The following is a 22,891-nucleotide window of genomic DNA, read 5'->3' as shown; positions in this document are numbered from 1 at the left end:
CCTGTGTGATCATGCTTAATCGTCTCATTCAGAGTTCTGAGGTACATATTAAAGGAGGTACAAATCCTCCCAAACGCTGACTAGCGCCTTTAAAAAAATAGTTTGTTTTAGAATAAACGTGTCCTGCATCCTGCATGTCAAAGCTAAATCCAGACCTCATCTCTGGAATGAAACACTTCCACAAATTTCAGAATAGATTTTTTTCCTTTACTCTGTTATCTAAAATGTCTTAGACGTGACGGTGGCGTGCTGTCATCCGAGTCCTTGTCATAGGTGGTGCACTGATATAAATAATAAACCAGTGAATATTTGTTAAATGGTTTAAATTTTTACGCAAAGCTACGAAGGCTTCTGATGTGTTTGGACATTCCAGCTGCCTCCCCCCCCCCCCTATTTTCACACCCATGTGTTGAAATATCACTAGCAGAGTGCTGACCTGTTAATCATAATCACTTGTGACTGTAGGTAACAATACAAAGTCATGCCTATTTTAGTTATTTGTCAGTAGAAGCTTTACGGAAGTGTGTATTTTTGGCCGTTTTAACATCTCAAATTCGTGATGAATATAAAGACTATAGAATTTATGCAACCCACTGTGTAGCCCTTGACAAAAAGTCTTTCTACAAAAAAACCACCATGTTCTCTGTCATTTTTCATCAGCATGTGTCTTCAAGGCGGTGGCAAGTTATAATTACCATTTGAAAAAATTCTCATTTTTAAACCCGATGAACAAAAATCTGCTTTGCGGTTTATTCTGTCAAGCCAGTACACAGTGTATATGAATGTATACAGTGGTCATGAACGTTCAACACTGACACTCTTTATGCTAAACACCTAAATGGATCTCAGCACTATGGCAATATATGACCTAAAGAACTGGACCTGCAGAAATGAAAGATTTGTGCCTCGTTTATTCAATAGCTCCAAAGGTGTTTTATTCAACAGCAGCACACGCCAGTCAGAAAACTAAAAAAAAAATCCTAATATGGTTTTACAACCTCCAGTTCATCAGCCTTGAACAAGTTTCGCATTAAGACAAATAATCAGATGCTTCGATGTGTTTATGACCTTTATCATATAAAGTCTATTGTTATGGCTACCATCTTCACCCCAACTCCAAAAACTGTACATTTATGAAGCCTGAATTTCTGCTTAGCTATCTTTAGTCATTATTGGGTTGATAAGCATGTTTGTGTCTGCTGGACCAGCTAGAAGATGTGTTTTGACAGTGTGAGAATGAATCACCCTTCGCTCCAAGGTTGAGCTGACGTCCCAGTTCTCGAGTGATGACTAAAACCCAACTGGGATTTTTTTTGTTCTTGTTGTTAAATATGCTAGTAAGCTACATTACAACTTTTTGGTTAAAAATATATAAAATATATACAACTTCTTTTTATTACATTTGCTTTTAAAGTTGATAAAGTGTAGAGCTGCGTGGTGCAGGCTTTCATACTGCTTTATGCTTTTGGAATTGAATGTTGCATAAAGTAGTGCTGATGAAATGACTCAGCTATCACAGTCTTATAAACGGTGTCTGCTTTACATTTAGGTGTTTTTTGCATTGACAATGGTTAGATTTATAGTCTCCTGATATTATCCTTAGTACAAATCTCTTGGTATAAATCTTACATTGGAATGTTTTATTGCTGTATACATAACTTTAATTCAGTAATTGCTTTATTAAAGGACATGCTCATGAAAGATCTGGGACTTATCAGAGGAACTGGGTGCAAGGCAGGAACACACCCTGGATGGGATAGAAGTCAGAGCAGCACACACACACACACACACACACACACACACACACACACACACACACACACACACACACACACACACACACACACACACACACACACAAACACACTGTCTCTCTCTTTAAGGCAAGACCATGTGCAACTCCATACAGATATGACCCCAAGCTCACTATCCCACCCTGATGGTGCTACGTTGCTGTCCAGTTTATTTAACCGTTTAAATTATTTCAAAATTGTGTAAGTTTGCAAGATTTAGCTCTACACTATTTCTTTCTTGATGTTATTTCTACATCTATTAACCTATATGTTTATTGCCGACTAAGCTGCCGGACCTAAAATTACTATCCTGTGTTCATGTGTAAAATCTGTTTTGTGTCAGTCAGTATCACATTCGCATAAATTACACAGATTCAAATACACAACCAAGTGTACAGGTAGGAGTGAAAACAAGAGGTAAAGGAAATAGACGGCACTAACATCTCTATTCTTCTTTATATTTTTACGTAATAATTATGCACAAATAAGAAGGAAAAAATCCCTGTCATTTCATTTTCTTGGTCAGAGCTGTGATGGATCCAGAGCCTGGGCATGAAATAGGATTATACACTGGATGTGACAGCAGTCCAGAGCACCACACCACACACATTTACTCATACAAAAACCCTAATAAGCAATTTTAGTCATAGCTTAATTTGAAAGGTGGGAGAATACTAATGGACCTGACTGGAGAAAACCAAACAAGCACAGGAAGAACATGCAGTGAATCTCCACACAGTATCCCAAGCTCAGGATCAAACCGGGGACCCTGGATCTGTGAGGCAGCAATGATACCCGCTGCGCCACCATGCCGCCCACGTCTCTGTAATGAAAATATGAAACAATGTTGTACACACACACGCGCGCGCGTGCACACACACACACACACACACACACACACACACACACACACACACACACACACACACACACACACACACACACACTCTCTCTCTCTCTCTCTCTCTCTCTCTCTCTCTCTCTCTCTCAGGACTATTATATTGATCTTTACTGGAATGAAGGTAGATTGAAATAAAATAAATGGTTGAAAGGGATCGCCTGAAGCAATAGGTGAAAGCAGTGCCAAGGTGTAAACAGAATGCTTTTACCTTCCAGGCAGCAGGTTCTCCACAATCCTGAGTGGGTCATCACTTCCTCATTTTTCCTGCTAGTTTCGTTTTCATGGTTGACTTTGGTTTTACACACTCCTCTGGAGTAAAGCCAGTAGTCTGTGCCGACTGCGATGGTCATGAGGCTGAAGGCAGCAAACGCGCCCACTGTAGTGATGAGCATCTGTACTCCTCGGTCACACAGCAGCATCTCTCGGAATGCAAAACTCAAACATACACAAATGTCACGTCTAAATGCGTTGATGATGTGATAACAGATCAGTTCACCATTTTGCTGCTAGTTATAGTCAGTGATGTTAATGTTAATGTTGATGTGATGTGATGCAGCTTGTCTGTCATTAGTAGAGATTAACTTGTCCACTCTGTCTAATCTGGTAGCTAGATTTACGAAATGTATGACCCTTTTTGAGATCCGTTGCACATAATTGTGAATATTTTCTTCAGTTTCTACCACAACTTTTTTTTTCCATTAGATCAGAAATGTTCCAAATGGCTCCAGAATTAAAAAACAAAACAAAACAAAAACAAACAAATAAACAAACAATAAAAAACATAAAAGGCTTTTTTTTCCTTTTAAAAAGAGTCCATTCAATGCCACGTGCCGTTATTGGAACATTTAACCAATTTAAATAGACTAGTATTTATAGACAATACCGAATCTGCAGCTTTTTCTGTTTTCTGTGCTAAATCACGGCAAAAAAAATCGATGAACAATTATATGAAAATATGCATTAATTCATACAATTGTCCTTCACTTTGTTAATCCAGCAAGAAAAGCTTTTCCCCCCGACGAAAGCAGACGTTTTCCTTTCGAGTCTCAGACAGAGAAATGATATCCGTGTCATTTTCCCACGCTGCCATGATTCCCTCAGTGAGAGAAAAAAAGGCAAAAGGAAAAACGGTTTGCTGATATTAACCTCAAGCGCCGTGTTAGAAATGATGATGTTTCTGTCCTGCTGCTGCTCCTCAAATGTGACTCTACAGAAGGATGAGCGGCTTTAGGAGCGCTCTGATATGGAAGGCCAAAAGAGACAACACGTAGAGAATTTATACCTATTCAAGCAGTTTAGTGAGCAATAAATCACGACTTGGTGCACTGCTATTGGAAAACACCAAACGGAAGTACAGTAGCTTGGTTTCTTATAATAGGACGTGTATTACACATCTTATATGACAGTTTACTATATTTAATTTGAACTCTTTATGCTAACACACACACACACACACACACACACACACACACACACACACACACACACACACACACACACACACACGCACAGTGAAATTCTCAAATCTTATTGGTCAGAAAGTGTGCATTATTTTGTTGTATAACTGCACTGATCAGATAGGAGTTCTACATAATATAGTAATATTAATGATTAATATTAATGTGGAGGGGGGGCATGGTGGCTTAGTCTTTAGCATGTTTGCCTCACACCTCCAGGGTTGGGGGTTTGATTCCCGCCTGCGCCTTGTATGTGTGGAGTTTGCATGTTTCCCCGTGCCTCGGGGGTTTCCTCCGGGTACTCAGGTTTCTTCCCCCGGTCCAAAGATATGCATGGTAGGTTGATTGGCATCTCTGGAAAATTTTCCGTAGTGTGTGAGTGTGTGAGTTAATGAGAGAGTGTGTGCCCTGCGATGGGTTGACACTCCATCCAGGGTGTATCCTGCCTTGATGCCCGAACTTCCCCGTGACCCGAGAAGTTCGGATAAGCGGTAGAAAATGAATGAATGAATTAATGAATATTAATGTGCTTGATCTTATACCTTATTAGGTATACAGTAAAAGCACACTGACTTTTTTGGCAGACAGTTCAAATTTCCCAGGAAATGTTTTTTTCCCCATGTATTATAGCCAGATTGGTTAGTACTGGTGATCAGTGCACGGTCATTAATTTTTGGTGATCAATAATTGCTCATTAGGCGATACTGTTCACTGACTGGTCACTAACCTGGGTTGACCACTTATAGGTTATTGGTGAACATTGCTTAGGAATTGGTCATTTGACCAATTGAGGTAATCTGTGATTAGTCATTAAGCTTTGTTGTCTAGTGACTAATCATTGAGGAGTTATTTGTGTCAATATTTTGTTATTCTTTTGTTAAAGACGACCATTAGTCTTTTATATATGATGATCAGTATATGGAATGTGTAATGAAAAGTAATGATTGATAATTGGTCAGCAGCATGTGGTCAATGATTAATATGATTCATTCATTCATTCATTCATTCATTCATTCATTCATTCATTCATTTTCTACCGCTTATCCGAACTAAATAAGATTGGTATATAGATTTGCCATATTCTTGGACCGTTTGGCATTCCATATGGACTATCTCTCTCTCTCTCTCTCTCTCTCTCTCTCTCTCTCTCTCTCTCTCTCTCTCTCTCTCTCTCTCTCTCTCTCTCTCTCTCGGAGTGCTACTTAAGTCTTCGTATGCAAAGATATTATGAACTCATGCATGATGAATCAGACTCTGGAGAAGAGAAACATACTTCAGAGTCACCAAAATTTTCCTTATGTATATAAAAAAAAGAAACTGCACAAAAAATTGTGTTAAATTAACAGCTGATTAAATGATTACATTAACAGTTGAGATTGTTACATCAATTCGATCAACACATCCAGCAAGGATTAATCTGTACACTTTGGAAATACCACCTAGGGTGTTTGTTTGAGTGAAACTGGATGCAAGTCAAATCTGTAACCATTATTTCAATGACATTAGTACAGTATTGTGCACCAACATTAATAAGCTTTAGTGTTTACATTGGTTCAACTATACAGTAATACAATGATGAGTGTCAATATGGAGCATTCACATGGCTCAGATTTGTATTAACCTCATACATAGTGATTTACCACCTACACTGATTGCATGTTTAAGCTGTAGGTGATAATTCCACACAGTAGGTATCCGGTGTTGCAAGAAGTAATTCCCCACCTCAGTGCTCACCTTGCTACATTAAGCGCAACAGCATTGAACAAACATCTGCAGTGTTATATTAATTATAGGGAATTTTGTGCAAATAGGAACGATTACATCAAAAAAGTGTTGGCATGTAGGTATTTTAGAAAGGTAGACCTTCATTGATAATGTGAAAACTGATTTCTCATGCAGATGATTCAAATTATCCTCATCAGAACATTTCCTCAGATGTTTACAGAAATTCCTGAAGGATGGCAACTCAGCATGTCAGCATCGAACACATCAATACATGGTGACACATAGTGAGTCAAACAGCTGTTCTCTCTGATCCACTGATTACCATCGCATTAAGGACTCACACTCTGCGCATGATGTAAATGAACTGCGGCTCTGTTTGAAACACTTGAACTGAATAAATGTCTGGTGATCTTTCTGGAATATTGTCCATTTTAGTGCTACATCACTAAAATTTTTAAAACACATAAAGCCTGGTCTAATATGAGATTCTGTTAGTGTTTGTTTGTCTGTTTAAATGCTGTTAATTTGCCAGGACATGCCAGGAATAAATTACTTAAAAAAACAACACACATATTTAAATGTGCGAAAAATAAAATGATATGCTTATTTGGTTGGTTATTGTTACTTATTTTATTTGGCAATGCATACTTATAGTTTGTGTGGCAATAAATGTTACTTGCAACAGCACAAATGTATAACATTCATGTATAATTCTTTCATCAATATCTTCTACACCAAATCTATCACTGCTTTATGTATTAGTTATTATAAGTCCTATTCAATTATACCACTTCTTATTGGCTTCTGACATAAGATACCAATGACCCTGACCGCTTCTGATCTCTGAACCTGATCCATTCTGCTGCCCTATTTCTGGTTGGAACTCAAGCAACTCCTGAGAAAAGTATCACAGAACTTTGGTTTATGCTCCAGTCAGCACAACATAGGAATTTGGGCATAGGCTCACCAAAAGAACTAGAGAAAGACTAGTCAATGTTGTGGATTCAACAACAATGCTACTGTCACAGTCACAAATCATAATATTCACCATTCTTCATTTACTGACTGGATAATTCCATGAACGAGCCAGTAGGTGTTCCTACTGGTGAGTGTGTATGAAGACAGAGGGGTATTACTTTTTCCTGTTTGAAGACATTTATCCGTTTTCATAGCTGTAGTTAAGAAAATATAAATATTAAGCAATAAAAACACTTTCGACCAGCGCCAGTCAGTGTTGAGAGACAGAGAGAGAGAGAGAGAGAGAGAGAGAGAGAGAGAGAGAGAGAGAGAGAGAGAGAGAGAGAAAGCAGTCCTGCTTTAGCATTTGTGCCTTGTAGCTGTAATTAAAGTTTAATCAAACCCAAATTTGACCCCATTTGCTGCTTACCTTTAAAACCTCAACCACGGAGACAAACCACTGCATTATATGTGGCAAGAGAAGTGTCAGTTTGTACAAGCAAGGAGAACAGAGATCTCTCTTTTTTTCCACAGCACTAAATGATTTACACATTTAGTGTGACACTGTGGTAAAAACACTACATGATGTGTTAGATGTGAGACAGCTAACCATAATACGCTGACAAGTGTTTTTGGTCTGAAATAAAAATATATTTCATTTGAAAACCCTGAGAAAAATAATCTTTTAAATGGCATTTATTGCATAATTTGCAAATATGCAGCATAATAGATCGACCGAAAAACAAGATCCACAAATAAACGATATTGGCATGATTCACAAACATAAAATGCCAAGTTTGATCCAAATTATATTCTCTTCTCTCAAATATGTTTTAGAATATTCACTGTGCATTTGTACCCAATTCAGATGTGTAGGGTCTGGTGAACATGACACTGAAATATGACATGACAACGATTTTTCCTGATAGCATTTTCTCATATTTGATGAGCTGCTTGCTTTCCTCATTAAGGATGACCGACAATGAGCTACTTTGCAATTCTGACACGTTTATCTGAGCAGGGAAATAAATGAGCAAATAAAAAATGTATGTGTCACACCTTAGAGTGACTTTCAAGCCTGCACTGTGTGAAGAACAGATCATTCTCTCACACCACTTTCCTCCAAGACAGCAATTCCAATCACCATTCATCTATTTATCATGGCACAGTTTTTTTTCCCCCAGTAACAGGAATTTAGGCATATTAATGACATAGTTTGAGATTTCTTCTATAAATCTATCATATAAATCTATCTGTAAATCTAATATCTAATAAATCTATCTATAAATTCCTTCCTTGATTCTATAGAACTTGTGTCTCTTTTAGTTAGAGACTGAATTACTAAATACATTCAGCAAACACCAGAAGTCAGTAAACAATATTTCACCAAATATACTGTATATACACAAAGTCAGAAAAACTGGATAATCTAGACCAAAAAAATAAAGAACTTTACAATAGTTCAGAAAATTGTTACTGTAGTCTGTAGGATCAATAAAAATGTATGGAAAGAAATGAGGTACTAACTCAGCATAATAAAGTCCATGTAACCATCATATAAATGCCCACCGGTGATGGTGATGTACTGTACAAGGGAGTATAAAAGTGGACAGGTCAGATCTGACCACATAAATAAACTGTGATGACCACTCAGATATCACTGGGGTCCAATACCACCCCATGCCTCCCTATAGACACCCCCTGCTACATACTATTTATTTAAAAGGAATGAAACCACTTTTGAGACATGCACATATAAAGTCTACTGAAATAAAACATAAAAATTCATTCTGAAAATGAAGAGTTTGACTGGGTCATATTCTGTACAATTATAGTAATTAAAAAGTGTCAGAATCTTCTTTTGCCACTGCCACACAGAGAAGCTTAGAAGTTACAATGGCATTAATGCCTTTCATGGCGATAAAATAAAAGAGCAGTAGAGCAGAACAAAGAGCCATGACCTGAAACGAAGGACTGTCATGTATGTGTCTCACCGACTTAATTCAGTGCATATTCGATGTATAGAATATTGAAAGCATTTAAATTCAGTTGTCACCTGTGTTATAAAGGCAGAGTGTTGCTTATTGAAATGAAGGTGGAAGTGTAAAAGAACCTCAATGGTGAGATTGTCTATTTAGCATATTAATGAATTAGCACAAATTTATTCATTGCATAAAACCATGGTCACATGTAGTGCCATAAGGTGAACAATGGGTGTGGCATATCAAACTATCGGAATGGCCTGCATCAATATTTAACAGATTTTTTCATTGTTATGATATTTCAATTTACAGTTTGAATTGTTTCCTGCATTTATCAGCCCAACTTATTATCTCATATTACTGCTTGTATTATCCTTATGAATAAGACTATTAGGCACTCGAGGTTCGACCATCCGAGCGATATATAAGAAAAGAGAGTGCCTGCTGTCCTGCTGATTATTTCTACAAAGGAGCACAAAGATGATGTAATCCAAGGAGCAGGAGCCAGAGCTAGTTGTACTGAAGCAAAGGGAAGTCAATGTGAGTGATTTAACCATAATAGGTACAGGAAGCTATGACCAAATATGGAACGTGTGCTGAGAAGTAGTAGAGTAAAGGAACAGGAAACAATGACCAAATAAGGAAGGCGGAACATGAAAAATGTTGCAAGAGTGAAGAGTATGGAAAAATCTAGTAGTAGTTACATGGTTAAGCATGAGGGAATCCTTTCTTTAGTGTAACACAATAAATGCAAATAACAATTAGTAGTGTAAAATAAAATATAGAGATAATATATTTTGTTTGTCGTAGTTAGTGAGGTGAATTTGAACTATTTCTAAATTTGTCTTCTAGTCATTTAGAAATCAGGAGAAATTTTCACACGATGAAATTTCTCCACGTTTATTGTTGCAGTATTTGAGCTTGCAAGACACCAGTAAATAACTGAATTAATTGAGGTCATTTAATGATACTATTTAAAAGATATACAGAAATCTTAGGGGGTGAAGAACATGGTTGCAACAGAAGCATGTAGAATGCACTATAGACTTCCTTTATCCAAAAATAAATTATCTTATATTTCTATGTAATAGCTATATATATTAATATTGCTCTTATAGGAGTATAGACCAGACAGCTAATACAACAACAAAATTCTAACACGACAAAAGCTCGATTTTCTCTCGTAGCGATTTATGATAATGTCCGAGTGCCTTCACTGAACTTTTTTGCTTTGTAATGAGCTCTCGTGAGCTTTTCAGCTGTCACCTCCAACAGCTTCATACAGATTGTGTTTAGGTACCTCTCCAGGAGCAAGGTCACTACTTCTGCCTCTATCATCACTTGCAAAAAAATGACTGCTGGAAAAAGCTTAGAATCAGGGAAGAGCATGTTTGTGTGTGAATCTGGCTGCAATGAGAGATTTGTCATTATGTGTCAATAATCCTTGAAGAGACGTGTTTAATTATTTAATGCTCTTATTATTGATTAGTGTAGAATGTCAGTGTAATAGAAAGGATTAAGGTATACACTGGTACCGGTGTGTTTTCTCCTCTTTGAATGTCAAAATTCTGTGCGTCCCCTCTCCCGGTTTTAAATCTGCATTTCATTAGTGCTTATTAATATTCTCTATTCGACTCTTTCTTATGCGATGGTCACCTGTATGCATATTAATCCACCTTTAACTCTACCCCCATCCACCCAACACAGCCATGCATACACACAGAGGCAAATGGCTAACATTGATCTCTTTTCATCATGCACACACCCGGATTTAAAAGGCTAATACAGTTCTTTGTTTACTGCACATGCATTTCTGTCTGGAATGTAATGCCATATAAATGATCAAGTTAGCTTCTGATCACCTACCACATGAGACAGGCAGACATACAAAGATAGACAGACATACAAAGATAGACAGAGATAGATAGATAGATAGATAGATAGATAGATAGATAGATAGATAGATAGATAGATAGATAGATAGATAGATAGATAGATAGATAGATAGATAGATAGATAGATAGATAGATAGATAAAGAATATATAAGAAATTCTATCAAAGCGAAAGAAAGAGGAAATATAAAAGTAATGAGATAAATAAATGCATGAGCAGGAGGATGACATTGCACTGATGGGCTTATCTTCACCCACAGTCTTATTATCATAGAAATTACTTTCTACACCAACACAGGTAAAACTGCGGTTAGCAAAGGAATGAGTGAGAGAGAGAGAGAGAGAGAGAGAGAGAGAGAGAGAGAGAGAGAGAGAGAGAGAGAGGTGTGGGGGTGTTTAGAGATGGACAGACAGATGGATAGATGGAGCAGCAATGAGAAAGAAAGAAATGGACAGAGAGAATGACAAGAATCAAGAACGAGAGAGAGTGTGCATGAAAGAGAGTCGGAGAAAGAGAGAGAGATGTTTAACTAACAGCAAGACCACAATTTACTTCATTATTAATATTCACAAGCAAACTCCTTAATAATATTAATGTTCTGTAATTGCGTAGGGGAGGTTCCAGAGATACAGAAATATGTCTGCTATAGCAAAGGATTCAGGAATACAGATCAGACTGAAAAAACATTTTTCTTCTGTCATTAATATGATGAAGCAGTGAACTGTCATAAATTAGATGGTCAAAGTATGAGAGCTGACCTCAGGCATTTTATTAAATGCTATATTGATGACCGTTAATGTTAACTAGCTGGATATTTCCAGACATTAACTGAACTAAAAATAATTAATTAAACCCTCTCAGTATTTGTTGCCTTTTTATTATAATTATGTTAAATTTGAAAACCTTTTATAGCATAGCCTGTACAAATATTTTACTATAAAGAATTTTTGAGAGAAATTATTAAAGCAGCGTTTTATGTAAAAACTCATATGGTCAGAAATTCAGAGGTGGATGAAGGGGATAAAGAAATTCAGAATGTAAAACACCAATAAAGAGATTTTACAATGAAACCCTAGTACAAAATGATCAGATTTCGGACTACCATCAGCCATAGTATTCAGCATTAATGTGTATTAAATACATGATAGAAAATGCTTTGTATTTATCTTGGTATTTTGAAGCATAAGCAAAGAGATTGTGTTATTAACTCACTTAATCATTCTGCAGAGCTAAAATTAAAGCTCACACCACACTTCTCTCCCATATTATATTTGCCTCTTTGAGTTTTTCCTTTATACAGTATCTGTACAAGGTAAAGAAATAAACAACACTTTAACATGTCCATTTTATGTTCAGAGGCTGTTTTCTTAAACGACTGAACCATCAGTTTTCCTCTGTTTTCCTGGTGGAGGAATGAACAGGAGAGTTGAGCTCTGCAGTGTTCCACACCCACAGCAGCTGTAATTACCCGTTCAGAGATAATAACCACCCTGGTGATGCTTAATTATCAACCAAAGAAGAAGCGGGAATTGTTTTTGTCCATCTTTACTTGTACATCATGTTCTAAATGAAGATCAAAAACACAGACAAGTTCTAACTACAGTAGTTTTCACAGTTGAAGTTATGCTGTTTTGCTCGACATCTCATGGTTCGCTTGACCATACGTTTAAGACTATTATTATTCATTCGTTCATTCATTCATTCATTCATTCATTCATTTTCTACCGCTTATCCGAACTTCTCGGGTCACAGCCTGTGCCTATCTCAGGCGTTATCGGGCATCGAGGCAGGATACACCCTGGACGGAGTACTATTATTATTATTATTATTATTATTATTATTATTATTATTATTATTATTATTATTATTATTATTATTATTATCAATCCTCTTTTGTGTGAGAAATTTAGCAAATAGGTGAGTCCGGAGATGAGATGCATTTGTCTGTGAGTCAGTGTGAAGGCTTTTCATAATGTGCTAGAAAGAGAACAAAAGAGACTGTTTCTGCTGAGTTGTGATCTTGATCTAGAACAGATATTCACTTTTTATTTTTTATTTGTATGTACCACTACTTACACACTGAGCTGACATAACTAAAATGTGTATGCAAATTAAACAGGATGCGGCAATGGATAAGATTTTCTGTGATGTTCACTCATTTGATTTATAGCAAAAAATGGATGTTGTTCAAAGCCTACAATTAAGGATATAAAAGTGAATGTGTAATCAAAAAACCTGACATGAAACCATGTAATAGACTTGAAGTGCATATTTGTTGCACTATGTACAGTACCACCCGTCTAATCATTTAGATCTTAACTACACTTTGGTCCATCTCATCTCATAATCTCATCTCTCTCTGAGGTTTCCTTAGTGATCTCAAACACACTATAAAGACAATGCTGACTTTTAAATTCATCATATTTCATAGGTTCTCTTGTGTGTTCAGATGTTCCCCACCTTCACTGTCAACCTCTCTAATGTTAAATTGATGCTTTTGGACTTTTCCCTCGGTGGTACTTCTCATTTGAATGGCCCTGTGACTAGAATTTCTTGCTAGAGAATTTCTCTATAAATCAATACTTAAAGTGGATGAGCTACACCAGAGGAAGACTACTTACAGTAAGGTTCCACTACTGTCAGTACATCATGAACAAAGACTCACCTAAACTAGACAGATGTAGCCCGGAAAAACAGATCTTCGTGAGTCTGTATCCATGATAGCTTTAGATTCCTGTTTTTACCTGACTGTATGGAACCTTATCTAGTCTTCTCTCACTGTGCACTCAGTGTATATTGTTTTTCACACCATTATGTGTAAACTATAGATATTGTTGTGCGTGAAATTCCGTGGAGATCAGCAGTTTATCAGCTACTTAAACAAAAGCTTATGGTACCAACATCCATGTCAGAAGAAAAGTCACAGAGATTAGACTTTTACTTTATTCAACTTTATTTTTGATGTGAACATTAACTGAAGCTCTTCACCTGCATGTGCATTCTTTTTATTGTCCTGTGTCCACATGATTGGCTGATTATATAACGGCATGAATCTGCTTGTGTTCCTTCATGTGTTTGCTTAAATAAGTTGTTTTTGAGCTGCTGTACTGCACCCTGACATTCAGTCAGAGCTAATTGGTTAGATGTGCATGAAAATATACATTATAAACACCTTATACATAATCAGGTAACAACCTAAGCTTTAAAATATGCATTAACATATGTGTATGAATTATAAGTTTAAACACATTGGTAGCTGGAAATTGTTGGAAGAACTGTTATTTTTGGTCTGGGATGTCACGGAAGCCTCAAAAAAATTAATGTGTTTAATTATGTTTTACCCTTCTAATTAATATCCAGGAGCAAAATCAACCAAAATGCTTCCCTTTAAGTACCTCCATCCTTCCCAACCCAAGTATTTAACGTTATACCCAGTAGCAACTGCTTAGCTTTTTTCAAGAAAACTTGAAAACGCCAAACTAACATTTGGAACAATAAGAATTTTATTTCTTGAGACCTGAAAAGTCATTGAGGCAACTGTCTGAAAGCTGTGAGGATGGTCATGCACATGGTACTGTATACTGTACATACTGGATCTCCATATGGGAGCGATTGCTCAATGGGCAGGAAAGACAAGAGAAACTCTGTAATGGGTGCTCTGTATGGGAAAGATAAATACCTGAGATAAAGTCCATCTAGTGTGGCAAGAGTTGCTGACTGGAGGTATTATAAATGGACAAGGCAAACCTAGAGCAGGCTTAACTCCTTCTTAAGCAATTCAGAGGTGGTCCTTAATGGTGGTGGTAGAGGGAGATAAGTTGAAGCTGGGGTGTTTTAAAACATCAAATCCTAATTCAAATACTATCCAAGATTATTTCTCACCAGCACAGAGAGCAGAGATGGCCAAGTTGCAAGGTCAGTTTTTGAAGACATGTTTCCCAGTTTCCCTGCCTGTATGCAATAAACACCATCTGCATATTTAGTAGCAGTCATAATATTCCATAGTAACAAAGCTGGTGATGTTAAGGCAGTCTGACAGTCAAGATACGATTGGATATCACAGCATAACCCGAATGTGCATCGTACGACTGGAGGTACCGTATCTGGGTTTCCACTTGGGCCATGACCCATGGCCAAAAAGGAGGTGAGACAGTTTCTGGGCCTGGGAAGATATTATCATAGCTCTGTGCCTAATTACTCAGACCTCGCCAGCCTGCTAGCTGATCTCAGTATAATGGGAGCACCTGATCCGGTTAATTTTTAGACTGATGATCTTCTTATACTCAGATATATTTGCCTTGCATGAGGATATGTTTTGGACTACAAAGCACTTCTGTAAGTTGCTCTTTATGTGGACTTCTGCTTCATAAATTAATGTAAATTTCCATGCAAATGGAATGACTAACATGATACACCAGATCCTTCTTGTTGCATAAGTGAGTAGGTGCAAAGCCATGTTTTTTGTTTCATTTCTTTGTCTTTTTATATGTTGCTGTAAATTGACCATGAAAATATAGAGATTGCATTTTTGTACAAACTATATAATTACTTCCTTAAGTGGTTAAGAAATTTGGACTATTCATAGGAAGGTCATCAGTTCAAATCCCAGGATTGCCAATCTGTTACTGCTGGGCTCTTGAGCAAGGCTGTTAACCCTCAACTGATTAGTGATTTAAATAAGATTAATGTAAGTCACTTCGGATAAGAGTGACTTATCCAGACTTTGCACTTTTATACAAACCATGTATTAACAATAAACACTACAGTATACTTTACATGCTACATAGCAAAAGGTGTGTGTACACAATTTATGGTCACAACCACCCAGGACCTACCAGAATTCACCCTCCCCTGAGGTATTTGAGGGTCATTTATTTACTTTTCGCAGCTAATATTAAAGCACATGGAGACTCAGATTGTGAAGCCTTTCTGTTTGTCACTATTCAAGACTTTATTTTTTATTATTATTATTAATTTTGTGTATGACACTTGCCTCATCTCTAGTTTTTTTCTACGTGTTTGCATTGAGATATATCTGTATTTGAATCTAGCCTGTTTACAGTTTATGATTTTGGATGCTGTTAATAATAAAACATGTTTGACATTGACTTGTAACAGCAAGCATAAAAATATGCCATCCAGCTGTTCAGCTGGCGATATCCTTAATTTTATATACAGCAATCCACATATCCTACAGCGACATATACATTACTGTACAGTGATATGACGTAATGGTGAGGCAAAGTGATGCAAATCCAACCCAAATTAAATGGAAAAATTAGTTTTGTTTGCTATAGGATGCAGATTCTAAGTCTCAAATAAACAAATCATAATACACATTAATCAGTTCTAATAAGATGATGTTTATAAGATGCTTGAGACAGGTAAAATAAAATATCCAATAATATGACAGATATGCAATACAAGCAATGAAATGATAACAACAGAAATAAAACATTAACAATTTATAAATGGTTCATCAGTGATGTTAATGTGTTAATCAGTATATTGATTAACACATTTATTAATTTATTCAAAATTATGTTACTATTTACCACACACACACACACACACACACACACACACACACACACACACACACACACACACACACACACACACACACACACACACACACACACACACACACACACACACACACACACATTCACCTACAGGGAACCATTTGTGTCCCCTGTATGTCTTCATGAGGTTGGCGTGTGAATGATCTTCAGATCACTCTACAATACACGAAGAATGTAAACAAATTTACATAATTAAATGCATATTAAACTCAAAAATAATCAAATGGAAAATTGGAAATCATAACAATAGATAGAAATGTGCATTAAATTCAGAAACTAATTGCTACAGGATGAGAAAATTTTAGCATTAATAAACACATTCTATTTCTAATTATAAGATTGCTAAAATGATACAATTCTACCTACATTTGATCATATTATATATATAATTATACACACTCAGTGTACTCAGCTGTCAGAGAATCTATAGAATCATGCAAATGTAAAAATGAAATATCTTATTTAACTAGTTGTATACTTTAACAATTTGAATCCTTTTGTATATTCCCAAACACACTCTCTGTGCACTAGATAGTGCACTACGCTGGAAGCGTTGTAACTATATTATACAGTAAAGCATAGTGAAGAACAGAAGAATATTCAGTGTTCCACAATGCACTGCAAGATAGTATTTAAACTAATGAAACCTAGAGAATATTCAGAAAGCACTTGTTTGTAAGAAACGAGGGATTGTTTTTTTTTTAAATTCTGTCTCATTCTGTTTGTCTCTGTCATTTTTTATGTTTTTGTATTCTTGCCTTGCTTTCTGTCTGCCTCTCATGCTGTCCCTCTCCTCCTCCATCTCTGTCAATTGTCTTTTTGTGAGCTCCACCAGCTGTTTCTCTTCCTTTCTCCCAAAATGCATTTTTTCTTACGTCTCTCTCTCTCTCTCTCTCTCTCTCTCTCTCTCTCTCTCTCTCTCTCTCTCTCTCTCTCTCTCTCTCTCTCTCTCTCTCTCTCTCTAAAATACGATTTCATAATAAATTGACTATAAAAACTCAATAGACATTGACTATATTGATTTTTGAATGTCCTTAGCTTCTGTACCTAGTGAATAGATTGTGAAACCTCAGCAATATTATTACCAGAGGGAGATAATGATCTTTCTTACATAATGATTTTCGAGATGGTGAATTAAACATCAGCCCAATGTGCCACGATCAAACAGAGCAAAAATGCAGAGGGGGAAAAATAATGAGCCTTGGATGAATAATTGAGCATGGTGTTGTTGTTGTTTTTGTTTTTTAAATTGCCCATTTGGCATTTGTCACACTTTTTCTTAATTTACTGCATTCTCTGTTAGATTAACTGTAATTTGACATTCAGTGTAGGGCACAGAGACAAACAGCCCCTTCTGAGATGGTTAAAACTTTTTACAGTTTAGTGTAAGTGACTGTGCATAAATTCAAGGGCATATTTTCATGAATAAAAAAACACTAGTAATTTTGTAAATCAGTAAAAAAGTTTCATCCTCTCCAACAGTGGCTTGCACAGACATTGTTGGGGTAGGACGACATAATTAACAACATAGCCTCAGACAAAATCAAGTCAATAGGCTATCACAGTAGACTTTTGCTATTGGCTACAATCTAGTAAATTTTAGAGTAACCTCATTATAGATAGTATATGATGATATACAGCATATGATCATCCAGCAGCTTGTTTTGAGCAGTTTTGGATGTACCTAACTGAAATTCCAGCTTAACTACATCAAAATAGAAAACAACAACAACAACAACAATTAAAAAAAAACAATTCTCCATTTTCTCAGACTTTTACATGTTTTACATTCTGATGCAAGCATAAACCACTCAATAATTCCCTTTTCCTCTTTTAATTTTAACAATATATCTGAAACTAGAAATAGTTCTGTATATCCTAGATGCACTGTTTGTTCTTACAGTTTACCTTCTTTGCATAAAATTATTACATTTATTTTTAGTGCTATAAAACCAGGTCTTGGCAGGCATTTGGTTTTTTAAACTAGCCCAATCTGGCAACCCTCTCATTAATGCAGCTCCTTCCTCCAAACATGGGGCATGCTGATATCTGTCCCAATGGGCCTCTAGTTGCTCTAATAACTATAAGGTTGCTAAGTGGATCCACTGATTCTCTGAGTCATCTGGAGGCACCATCTTGGCCCTGGCCTTGGAAAATGACACAATTCTTGAGTTGTGATCATGTTGTAAAAATACATGGTATAGAATGTATAACTCTAATGAAAGGTTATAATCTTATAGAAGAATTAACTTGATTATGAACTTATTCCTATCAGTCCATTTATGTACAAATACTTTTGAATGGGAATTAACTGCCTGGTCCACGTGTCAGCACAAAACAAGAAAATCAGTGTATTTAAACATTTTTGGGGAAATCCTGTTGGATGTTAGTACAAGAAAACAAAGCAGCCAGCATAACAATTGCAGCTGTTAAAATGCTCCCATGATTTAGTTGCTAATTTGTTAGAGCATTCCTCACTTGATCAAGATTACAGTTATAAGCCTAACCAAATTCACAGCATTGTCAAAAGTATGTGAACATCTGACTTTTCTGACGTTTGTCAAAAATTTGGAAGCACACAATTGTCTGGAATTTCTTTGTATGTTGTAGCTTTAAGATTTCCCTTCACTGTAACTAAGAGGCCCAAAATGTTCAAGCATGACAGAATTTTGCTTGCCAAATTTGGTGATTTCAAGTTCCAAATGAACCCTAACCTCAACCCTGCTGAACCCTTTTTGCATGAATTTGAACTCCAATTGAGCACCACACCTTCACATGCAACACCAGTAATACTTTTGTGGAACAATTAACTACAGTAGGCAGGTTTTAGATATCTTTAGACAAACTGACTGCATTTACTGCCAAGTTTGTTAAACAGTTTTCATACAGTACCTAACATTATATCGGTGGGTGCCAAGGCTAGATTAGAAAGTAGCCTACACTTTTATGTGGTTTTTGTGGGTTTTTTTTGAATGATCTAAAACCAGAGGAAGAATATTAATTTCTTTCATTGAATTAAATAAGCATTTTTTTTCAGAATGTACAATTTTACAATTTTGAATAATTACCAGTATTTTTTAATATTTGATGGTTATATAACATCAACTTGCTGTCATTTGTAAGAATTCCTAACAAAAACGTTTGTTTAAACGTTTTGAATGATTACGTTTATAGATTAAGGAGTTATCAATGTGATTTTCTGACTTCTTAATTTTCAGAGGGTTAATGCAAGGAGTAGAAATCCTCTATGTGGCAGGCTCAGTGGTAGGCTGTTAGAGTAATGGTCAGATTAACAAGAAAGGGTATGGGGGTGATGAAGTGTGGGAAAAGTGGCAAGGGGAGTGTAGAGAGCAGGGTTTGGTTGAGGATGGGGATATAGCAAGGGCCAAGTATTGCAGGTGAGGAGTAGGATTGTAGTGTGGGGTCAAGGTGAGAGAAGGTTGACCATAATTAGAAAGGATGATATTAGGAATAAGGGCCAAGGTTAGCACTAATAGCTTCATCCATTAATTGCATCACTCAGCTTAAAGAGTTACTATAAATTTAGAATGAAATAGCAAGCTCTCAGTAACCTGAGTTGTTGTGATCCAAAAATGGAGAACTGTATTGCTAAAAAATCTAGAGTGTTCCAGGGCAGCTTCTCAGGTGCAACATTGCTAAATATAGAACACTACAGAAGGATTTAAAGATACGTAAAGATACTATGTATGTAAAGATACTTTTTAGGACCATTTTCATGACTTAGATGGAGGAACATATTCTGGATTTGTGTAAGAAAATCCAAGAAACTCCTCTTGATCCAGATTCATGATGAAGAGTTTATCAGTAGGCGTGAGCTCCGTTGGCATCTTCGTAAACTCCCGATCAAAGTTGCATGTATCTCGGCTGTTTTTCTGCAAAACAAGGGAAGGCCTGCTGTTAATTTGGGCACATATTGGAGGAAAACCCCATTTTGCATATCTCTGCAGGAAGGTTTCCCTTTAAGGCTCCCGTTCTGCATTGGAACGTTTGCCTTTTGTTGTCCAGCATCTGGTGTGAAAGACATGTAGAACGACATAGATAGAGTCAGAGAGAGCAAGACTAAGAGAAAGAGTTTCTCTCAAGCTAACCATAAATGTAAATCCATGAATAGAAGCATTTCAGCTGAAAGAAAGAGACACACATACACAAGCCCTTCAGTGACACAAAGCACATATAACAAACTTTTTAGAAAACACTTCACACAGGCTATAATTCAAATAATGTAGTGTGTGTATATGTTCTGAATGAATTTGTAGTATTTGCTGTGTTTACTGACAAAATAATGAACATCACTCATAGTCAAACAGCAGGCGAGTCAGCTGTTTAGTCATCTTCAATTCTTCATTCTTCAAACTACTGTTTTTTTTTTACATTTTAGTTAGATTAGATAGATTTTTACAAATCCAAACAATTTCCTTCTTAAGACCACACTTTCAACTTGAATATGGTTCATGGTGCCTAATCTACGGTACATTTGAAGACAGTGTTGAACCTCTTAATCGTTTTGTACCAAATTAGCTGTAGACACAATTGGCACTGGAGAGAAATACTGTATTTGGTAGCCATATTTGTTCTCCCTGTTCTCTGCTATGCACTTATCCCCAACACTTCATACTTAAAGTATTCATCAAATTATCTAGTTTCCTTTTTCCTATACTACATTTGTTTATGTTTCTCAGTCTAGGGGCAACAAAGATCTGATTAATCCCTCAAGTGTCAATTACTACCAAGGGCCAGTTTGGTTTAGTTAAGAAGAGGCTTCTCATCATCTGAACTTCCACAGAATCTTTAGTCATCTTCTGCCAAAATGTTATTGCCTTTAAATTGAACATTTTCCGACTAATGCCAACACATTTTTATTTCTATGTATGTGTTATGTTTTGATTGGTTGCTGTAGTCATGTGTCCTTTAGTTCCTGTTTTCATTGGCTCTCCATGTGTATTTATTTAATGTTTTTGTTTATTAAATCTTCTACCTGCACTTGGATCCTCTGCCTCATCGTTCAAAGTTTTTGACAAAACAACCGACTAAACTATGGCGGTAAGGATTTTATGCATTTGTCAGGGAAGTCGGCTTATTGAGGATTTTGTGGAGGAATTCTGTAAACTCTGTTATAAGGTAAAATCTAACGACTCTGCTCTCAAGGACATTTTCCGATATGGTTTATCGAGTGAAATTTCACAGTTAATGCTATCACATTCCGCACACTGGACTCTAGAACAATACATAGACTTTGCATTGAGGTTAAGTGGTTTAGACTTTACTGTGGGGGTAGTGGAAGAGGAACACAACGCTAATCTAAAGCCTGCTCACATCCTGCCTGCTCTGCCTGCCCTGCCAAAGCCTGCTCATGTCCTGCCTGCTCTGCCAAATCCTGCTCACATCCTGCCTACCATACCAAAACCTGCTCACATCCTGCCTGCCAATGCAAAGCCTGCTCATGTCCTGCCTGCCAGTGCAAAGCCTGCTCACGTTCTCCCTGCCCTGCCAAAGCCTGCTCACGTTCTCCCTACCATGCCAAAGGCTGCTCACGTCCTGCCTGCCCTGCCAAAGCCTGCTCACGTCCTGCCTGCCATGCCAAAGCCTGCTCCCTTCTTGCCTGCCATGCCAAAGCCTGCTGACGTCCTGCCTGCCATGCCAATGCATGCTCACATACTGCTTACCATGCCAAAGCCTGCTCACATTCCTGCCTGCCCTGCCAAAGCCTGCTTACGTTTCTGCCTGCCACGCCAAAACCTGCTCACATCCTGCCTGCCATGACAAAGCCTGCTCATGTCCTGCCTGCCCTGCCAAAGCCTGCTCACATCCTGCCTGCCATGCCAAAGCCTGCTCACGTCATGCCTGCCAAGTCGGAGTCAGTTCATAACAAACCTAAGCCTGTTCATGTTATGACTGCTGGGTCAGCACAACATGCCTGCCACTCCTGAACCTTTCCACAAAATGGCTGCCGCACCAGAGCCCTCAGCCAATGTGGCTGCGTTAGCAGAGCCTTCAGCAGTTATGGACATTGTTCCAGTGTCTTTTAGGGTTGTTATCCCAGAGTCTTCAGCCACCATGATGCCATATCAGTGTCTCCAGTGTTGCATATAAAGATGTCAAGGTTTCCCATTGGCACAAAAGACTGGTGTCCAGTCTAGAAGATGCCCCGCTTTTGTCAGCATGTGTTTGCTGATATTCCTGTTGGCAAGGGGTTTCAGAAGTGGTCTTACTGATGACTACATTTCATGTTACTGCTATGGCCATTTCCTGCGTTTGGGCCACATATTGTTCATCAGTTCAAAAATCTGATTTAAAGGCCAGTTTCACAAAGGAATTTCCTGCCTGCCATGATGAGACCAAGGAGGTTGTTCCTGAGTTTCACTCCTGTCAATATGCAATCACGGAGATCACTCCTGAGTTTATCGTCTGTCACCATGTGACCATGGAGGTAGTTCTTGAGTTTCATGTCTCTCACGATGCGACCACGGAGGTCGTTTCTGAGTTTCACGCCTGTCGCAATGCGACCACGGAGATCGTTCCAGAATTAAACGTATGCTGTGATGTAACCACAGAGATTGTTCCTGAGTCTCACCATGG

The 22,891-nt window shown here is 37.3% G+C and overlaps 2 protein-coding genes across 2 annotated transcripts in view; both read right to left on the bottom strand.

The window, feature by feature from the left end:
* The window catches only part of cacng3b (calcium channel, voltage-dependent, gamma subunit 3b), a 32,906-nt gene extending 28,999 nt beyond the window's left edge, over positions 1–3,907 (bottom strand). Inside the window, exon 1 of the mRNA XM_027171664.2 lies at positions 2,903–3,907. Coding sequence (XP_027027465.1) covers positions 2,903–3,113 — 211 coding nt within the window. The 5' untranslated portion in view covers positions 3,114–3,907. The remainder of the gene's footprint in view (positions 1–2,902) is intronic.
* Positions 3,908–17,174: 13,267 nt separating this feature from the next.
* prkcbb (protein kinase C, beta b) overlaps positions 17,175–22,891 on the bottom strand; it is a 91,953-nt gene continuing 86,236 nt past the window's right edge. The window contains exon 17 of the mRNA XM_027171769.2: positions 17,175–20,187. Coding sequence (XP_027027570.1) covers positions 20,029–20,187 — 159 coding nt within the window. The 3' untranslated portion in view covers positions 17,175–20,028. The remainder of the gene's footprint in view (positions 20,188–22,891) is intronic.

The sequence above is a fragment of the Tachysurus fulvidraco genome, chromosome 15 (assembly GCF_022655615.1).
Source record: "Tachysurus fulvidraco isolate hzauxx_2018 chromosome 15, HZAU_PFXX_2.0, whole genome shotgun sequence".
NCBI classification, from domain to species: Eukaryota; Metazoa; Chordata; class Actinopteri; order Siluriformes; family Bagridae; genus Tachysurus; species Tachysurus fulvidraco.
This window is presented reverse-complemented; position numbering and strand designations above follow the sequence as displayed.